The sequence below is a fragment of the Egretta garzetta genome, unplaced genomic scaffold, assembly GCF_000687185.1.
Source record: "Egretta garzetta isolate BGI_Z169 unplaced genomic scaffold, ASM68718v1 scaffold297, whole genome shotgun sequence".
NCBI lineage: Eukaryota > Metazoa > Chordata > Aves > Pelecaniformes > Ardeidae > Egretta > Egretta garzetta.
This window is the reverse complement of record NW_009260410.1, coordinates 1,239,093-1,246,821: the sequence shown is the minus strand read 5'-3', so window position 1 is coordinate 1,246,821 and position 7,729 is coordinate 1,239,093. Positions and strand designations below refer to the sequence as shown.

General features: G+C 37.1%; 1 protein-coding gene across 1 annotated transcript in view; it reads left to right on the top strand.

Annotated features, from left to right (window-relative positions):
* Positions 1-7,264, top strand: part of MAIP1 (matrix AAA peptidase interacting protein 1) — a 9,435-nt gene extending 2,171 nt beyond the window's left edge. The window contains exons 3-6 of the mRNA XM_009643569.2: positions 332-403; positions 2,199-2,325; positions 3,356-3,506; positions 5,323-7,264. Of these exons, the coding sequence (XP_009641864.2) occupies positions 332-403; positions 2,199-2,325; positions 3,356-3,506; positions 5,323-5,401 (429 nt within the window). The 3' untranslated portion in view covers positions 5,402-7,264. The remainder of the gene's footprint in view (positions 1-331; positions 404-2,198; positions 2,326-3,355; positions 3,507-5,322) is intronic.
* The last annotated feature ends 465 nt before the right edge of the window (positions 7,265-7,729 follow it).

Genomic DNA, 7,729 nt, shown 5'->3' with positions numbered 1-7,729 from the left:
GACTGAATTACCAAAAAGAGAGTAAAACCAACTTACATAGATTACTGTAATGCTTTTTTTTTTTTTTAGTAAGCTATGTATTCACTTGCCTATTAGCAAAAGGTTTGATGCTTTAAATGAGAGATTGAAAAGAAACCTTATGTTTTTATCAGTTCATAGAATCACTTTTTTAGTGCTGGAGGGCTTCCATTTCAATAGTGATATATTCTGCAAACTTTGAAACCTTAAATCATGGAGTATTTGGGTTGCTTGTCACATAATGATATATTTGTCTGAAAAATAAGCCAATCTAGTGTTATTTGATCATGTATTTCTCCTTTTTTTTTGGTAGGCCTTTTCTGTTGTTTCACAGCTGCTGTCTCAGCGTAAACTTGAACTGCTGGATGAACTTGTATCAGCAGAGGTAAATGCATTCCATCTCTTATTCTAGCAATTGATTTTCTGTTATGAGGTAACATGCATTCAGCCTGTCATTATCTATAAATACTGCCCGTTTCGTTTAATTTGGGAAAACCAGCATAATGTGGAACAGGGCAATTGTTTGTCCTGCAGCTTTTTTATGTTTAATTTCAAGGCATGAAACTTAATGTGTAGTTACTGTATTTAAGAAAGAAAAATATTCTTGCCATTGAGCATAAGGGCCAATTGCCAAAAAGATTGTTGATGTACCAGAAAAGATTGAAAGGGGGTGGGTTCTGGATGGCAAACAGAATTGCATGCCTCTCTTGGTGTAGGCAGATAGCTGACGCTTTTGGCCTGTGCACCAGAATTCTGATGAAGAAAGGAACTGTTTTGTGCTCATCCCTGCTGCTCTAATACATTCGCGCCCCCAAGCAATATAGCCAGTTACTGGTTTTGGCTGGAAGGCCTCAGCCTTGTGTCATGGTCTCGGGCATATGGCTGACCTGGCTAGTTAAACATCAGTGCTGTGTGTTCCATGTTTTTATGGATTTTTAATCGCTGAAGTTGTCTTGGCCTTCCCAGGGGACGGAGGTAGCAGATGCGTCAGAGTCAAGTGGAGGAGATACTTCAGGTCTATGTCTTCTGCCTTACTGGCTGTCAGTTTGGCCTGCCCCATTGCCACCCATGCCTTTGCAGCAGAAATTTTGGTGCTGCACTAGTGCATCCCCACTGGATAATCTTGCCTCCTCTCTGAGCAGAGGTAGCAATAAAATGTGAGTTTGTTTCTCATAGTTGTTTTGAAAGAGCATCTCCTCTTCCTCTGCTCATCTTAAATTCTTCAGGTGATTGGGTTAACTTTGATCCAGAGACCTCATGTAACCAGAGCACGTAGTGGATGAGGCTGTGATACCACACTACTTTGTTGTTGCTTTGGCCACTGAATTTTATACTGGCAAAACGTATGAGAAACCAATGTCTTCTAGTGAAGATCACCTCTTCCTTCCACGTGACCTCTGGATTTGTTTGTTACTCAAAAATGGCAATTCAATTTAGGCTAAAAACTGAGTACGAGTTAAAAATAAATGCTGCACAGCTTCATCCTTCCTTGTGACGTGTCATTCTCAAGTGGTGTTTGAGGTGATGCCTTTGTTTGGTTTGTGCACCATAACCTTTCTACTTAACACAGCTTTGTAGGTCTTAGGACACTCAAATACTATGGATGTGAATGCGGTATGGAACTTGGGTCCCAGAGCGATGATTTTTTCAGTCTTTTTCTGTTTTGCAAGTGTTTAAATTTTTTCTAAGGGGAATGTGGATCACAGAATGACAAAGGTAAACTTAGTGGTAATGGAACAGATTTTCAAAGAAATTTGTTAAAGATAACTAAGAAATAATATAATCAAAAGCTAAGGAATATACAGATAGCGAGAAATCCGTAGTGGGAAGGCAGAGCGTAAGTATGATTGTGAAAACAAGATGGCCTGGTATTTTCTGGGTTTACACGCCTTGCTTTGCAACTTGTGTTTTGGCAGTACCTTTTCTAAACATTTTTGTAAGTATTTTCGTTGTTTTCATTGTTTTGCAAGTGTTTTCATTGGTTTGAGCATTAAATGGATCTTCCTTAGTATCACCGAATTGGGTTTGGGGAGTGCCCAAACTTCCCAGTGCTTTTTCACTTTTGCTGTTGTATATGTTATACAAATGTTTTAGCAATATAGCTCCTTTTATTAACTGCAGTAGAAAAGATTATTACTTCAATTTCCCAATGGAAAAATGGACAATTTTTCTGAATATAGGTACTTCAGGTGCTGAAGGAAAAGATTTCTTTGCTCCCTGACAACCACAGGGATGCTTTAGCAGCTGACATTGATGCAATCATGTACACGACAGAAGGAGATGTTCGCATTTACTATGATGATGACGGTATGTTTAGATTTCTAAAACATTTCAGCAGTGGGCTGTCTTACTTCCTGGTTTTGCTACTAAGCAGGCATTCTCCTTATGGATGTGTTTTTAAATACTGTTTTCATTCCTTGTTCTTCTGTTTATATTCATATATATATATGTTTATAGTTCATCTATATATAATTCCCTCATTTTCTTTTAAACCAGAACCTGAGAGATTATTGTTAATAAGTCATGGTACTGTTATGAATTCTGTTTAGGTCTTGCTTCGGATTTTTACATTATTAGCCCTTAGCAATCTCCCAACTACTGAAAACCAATTATTCTACTATATGCAGAAAGCTATTGCTTCAGCAATGAAACTGTATCTTCCAAGCAGAAAGCTATTGCTTCAGCAATGAAACTGTATCTTCCAAGAAGAATAGTGAAGGCTGGATAATGAAATAAGTTTTGCTGTCTTCTATTCTGCTTTCATGGAATATACTTTGTTCTAGGACTTCTTGATTTTATATTTTTTTTTTTTTTTAAGCTAGCGATGAGCTCAAACAGGTTTTTGTTTTGGTTAAATGCCAGCATTTTGTGCTCAGTCCATGATCAGACACAGCTGAGATGGTTTATAGTATAACCATGGGTCTTCCAATGCGCATTTCAAATTGTCAGACCTGGTGAGGTTTTTTCCCTGTTTTGGGGGATAGGGAATTTTTTTTCTCTTAGTTTGCTCCTGGGTTTTGACTATTCTACACTTTGTTGTGTCAGTAGTTGGCTTTGGACCTTGTGGTAACAAGCTTTTCTTCATACTGTTTGATTATGTACAACAATACTCATGATAAAATACATACCGTTATACAGAGTGTATTTTTATTGTTGCTAAACAGCATCAATATGGCTTTAAATAGCTTTATTGGTTATTATTCTGTCATGCATTCTTTATGGCTGAAGTCAGCTGCCCTTCCAGAGTCTCACTAGAATATATGCTAGATAGCAAATAGGAGTATTTGACCAATGAGAAAAACGAGACCTAGCTTATGCTTTGATTTATTTCCAACAGGAAGGAAGTTTGTTAGTATTCTGATGCGTTTCTGGTATCTGAATGGTGCTAACCTACCTGACGAAGTACCAGGTGAAACCAAAGTTTTCCAGATTGTGTTTGGAGATGAAAGCACAAAAGAAAAAAGACATCTTTTAACAGCAAATTATGAGTAAGTTTACTTTTCCTTTTTTTTTTTTCTTTGTGCACATGAGCTAGCTGTGTGGAAAGCAGTTTGGGAACAAAGCATCTACGCTGTGCCAGTGCAGAACTTGGTACATTTTAATTTACCTTGATTCTAATCTCAGTTAGTTCTCATCAGGCTTTCCAGTTTTCATTCTAGGACCAAATTTTTTAAATACCCCTTAAAGTCTTTATGTTATTACCTTGCTTCTGAGTTGAGATTAATGGGAATTCTCTGTCAGAAAGAGCAATAGTTGGAGCATTGAATGAGGTTTCTGATCCTTTCCTATACTGCTGTGGTTTTCAGGAAATAGGCCAGTATCAGTCCTTGTTTCCCATTTCTTGTAGCACAGCTAACAGCAACACAGTCAAGCTGAAGCAGTCAAGTGTGGTGCTGTTGACTTGTCACTTCCCGCACAAAAGTCAGAACAGCAATTAGCTGAAAAAATAGCTAATGAAAGAGGAAATTTTTTAGCCAAATGTTTTCTGCAGAAAGGCAGAACAAGGCAGACATCACTTGGTGTTCAGATAATTCATGCCCCCCTGATCCAAGCCCTCAAAGCACATGTTAAGTAGATGGATTTTCATAGAAATGCTTGTAATGTCTGTATTAGTTTACTGATCTCAGAGCAGTACAGAAATATCTGCACGGTTGGCGAAATACACTGAAAATAACATTCTCAGAAGTTGGAAAAAGTGAGGATTTTTGTGAAAGAAATGCAATATAATCAATGACTTCTGCATCCACGTTTGAAATGGAAAGACTATGGGGTCTAGATGGTCAGATCAGGAGCTCTGAAACAAAGGAAGCACTCTGAGGACACCAGTGCTTTTTGCCTGGATGGATTTTTGTGGACCCATCCCTTAGTCGAATTCAGCATCATTTTAAAGCTGGAGGCTTCTGAGGCTCCGTTAACCTCAAGAGCTTCCCCTTAAAGCCCTAAATACCTGTTCCTAATCCCCAGCAGAAAGATGTTTGCAAGTATGCATTCCTTCTTCTATTTACAGTGCTAACCTAAACTCAAATGGGCAAAGACGCTACAGGCCTTGGAAGCCTAGTGTTAAGTGTTTGGGTGTCTGGAGAAGAGTTTCCAGGAGTGGATTTGCATGTAATTGTAAATCAATGAGACTATACTGCTCTTGTCCACAATATGCAGGTTACTTGGGAGCATGAATATTTGGCTTGAAGATCAGACATATCTTTGACAAGCAGTCAAACCTGACATACTCAGGGAGGAAGGCATTAATGACTACAAAAGGAAGAAAAAGGTTCTTTGAAAATAGGGATGGATGTTTTCATTTTCCTATCAACAACTGTGGAATTTTTTTACATAGAGATTCAGTACTACTGTTGGCTTGATCTTTGATGGTTTTTTGAAAATACATTACTTTTTAAAGTACAGTTCAGTAAAAATGAAAATTTTCAGGTACAGTGCATATCATGTGATTTCCCTTTACAATGCAGTTACCATCCCATTAAATTAAACCCTTTATATAGAGATGAAGATCTGCCACAAAGGTGTATTCATAGTTACTGCTATGAAAACTGAGTGCTTTCCTGATATCAGGGTCTTTACTGTTGCTGCTTGATGCTGTCTGTGGGATCTGAACCAAAATACTCTGAAGTCTGTGCACTCTTTTTCTTCCTATAGAATTCATTTTGATCTTCTATTTTGGGGCATAAGCATCAGAGTCTAAGGAGCTTATACAAGAATAACTTTTCATGATTTCTTAAAGAGATACTAACACCAACAAGGATCAAGTAAATTTTAAAAACTCTTCACTTACTGTCTTTCATTTTTCAGGTTCCAAAGGGAATTTACAGAAGGAGCAAAACCAGATTGGACAATTACACGGATTGAACATCCAAGACTATTAGAATAAATGCCTTCTACAGTCTTTTTGTGTACCATTGTAAATGTTCTGATGTAACAAATATCAGGCTTTCTTGGGTCTCTTTTTTTTCCCTTCCTGTCTTCTCCAAAAAGGGATGAATTTTGTACATTTGATTTCCCAGAATTGTTTCTGAAACTCGCACTATGCTGCAGCATTGCAATAAAGCCTTTTCCCTGGAACAGGGAAATGTACAAGTTTAATTAGTACTAATGCTCATCCAAGGCATTTATGCAGCGCGGTTTCATGCAGGCCAGTATTGCGGGTATGTTGACTTCTTACATTCTGAGAAGAAATGGTACTACTTGAAGACAAACAACCCTTTCATGGCTGGTAGCCCTTCTGAGTTATTTTCATATGTTTCTTTTTTCCCTAGGGACTGTACAATATGTAACTGAATAATGTGCAAGATGAAATAGAGGTAGATTGACTTCTGAGATTGTCTAGCCTCAGCAGTTCATTTTGAGGTAATCTTGCTTTTGAATATATTTGAGATTAAGAAAGTTAGAGCCATTATCAGTATTTGGTACAGGACTAAGAAAAAACTTTTAGCATTGCACTGGGAAATGGATCAAATATAGATACAGATACATAGATAGATACATATATATAAAAATAAAACCAACATTCCTTTCAATCCAGTAACATACAGTCAATTCCAAGTTTAGAGGTTTATGAAAGTAGTATCAGTTGAAAACATGAATTTAGAAGAGGACCAAACAGTGAAACTAAATAAAGTCCTCTGTTTGAAATCCTTGTTGAAGAAATGAGCAAATCATTAAAATTAGATGTTGCAACTTAACCATTTCCTGATTCTCAGATTATCTGTTTCTGGAACATGAGATCCCTTGTGTAAGTAGCTTGAGATTTTTATATGCAGATCAACAGGAGATCATAACAGGGTTTTTTTAACCCCTATCTCAACTTTAAAGATCTTTATCTTTGGCTTTCTAGCCAGGCATGTTATAGAGATTCGTGCAGTATTTTGCCAAGTGTAAAATAAGTATAATTACTGTTATTCACAGTAGTTGTGATTGAAAAATATAAATTAAATTTTCCATACTTCAGCAGTGATTTAATGAGAAGAATGTTTAAAGCTCATCAACAAGTTTTTATGTCAAATCTTGCCAAAATAATTATGGTATTTTGCTCTGTCTTAGCATCAGCAGCCTGGCCTTATAATGGAAAATTTGTGATTTGTCCTGTGGACAAAGTTCAGTGATGACAGAGAGCCTTGTCTTCAGGGGAGAAGCAAAATTCTGTATTTAAAATTATATATGGCCATTCTGTCAGTCAGTCTGGAGAAATTTGAGGCAAAGTGAAAAATGTTTATTATTCTGTGGGCCATTTGCTGGAGTGATGCTAAATGATAGCATGTCCAGTTTGGCCACTGAATGATGTGTTGCAAGAAGCTGCAATCAGCTGTATTTAACATAGTAACAGGAGAAACAAGCAGAACACTAGTGAAGTGTGCAGATGCACTTAGAAGAGAAGTCATTATTGTGGAGCAAAAGAAGACAAAAGCCAGTGAAGCTATCTTTATGTTCAGGAGTGTCTGCTTTCATTTTGAAGTAAAACAGGTCTATCTAGAAATGCTTGTGTTTCTTAATTTTTAATCTGGGTTACTTTATTTTTGTTGTTTGATTGGATATATCAAAATGCGAGTCTCTGTCATGGCTGATGAGGGATTGCCCTTTTACTAGTGAGTGCTCCATTTTTGGAAGCAAAGGCAGAGTAGACCCTTATGTATGACTAAGAATGAAAAAAATTTTGTTTTTTCATTCACTATAAAATTGTTACTTGATATGAACATGCTCCAAATTGATGATAACATAGTTTTGCTGGAAAAAAAAGATGTCATTGGAAATTCACATGTGCTATTTTATTTTCAAAGCTGTATTTGTCTTGGAGGATGGGGCAGCTGTTGGATGTTTGGGGTTTTTTTCCCCCCTAATCTTCATTTTTAAAATTATCCTATCAGTTTAAAATCTCTATCAGTGCAGAACTACCCATGGCCTTATTGCACCAAAATAAATCTGAAAGGCGCATAAATTACTAACCTTACTGTACTGGAAAGTGGTTTTATTCTGCAGTGAATAAAACTGGTGTAATTAAACTGGATTTACAGTCTAGTATTGGCTTCAGAAAAAGCCACCACCCCACCCCACCCAAAAAAAACCCCTACAAAACAACCCCAAACGCAACTGCGAAGGAATGGACAAATGTACATATTCAAGAAGAGGGCACTGAAGTTTACAGGAAGCTTTGCCTCCTTTTTACTTGCCATCCATAAATTCTCTGTCATAGATCTGATCATCA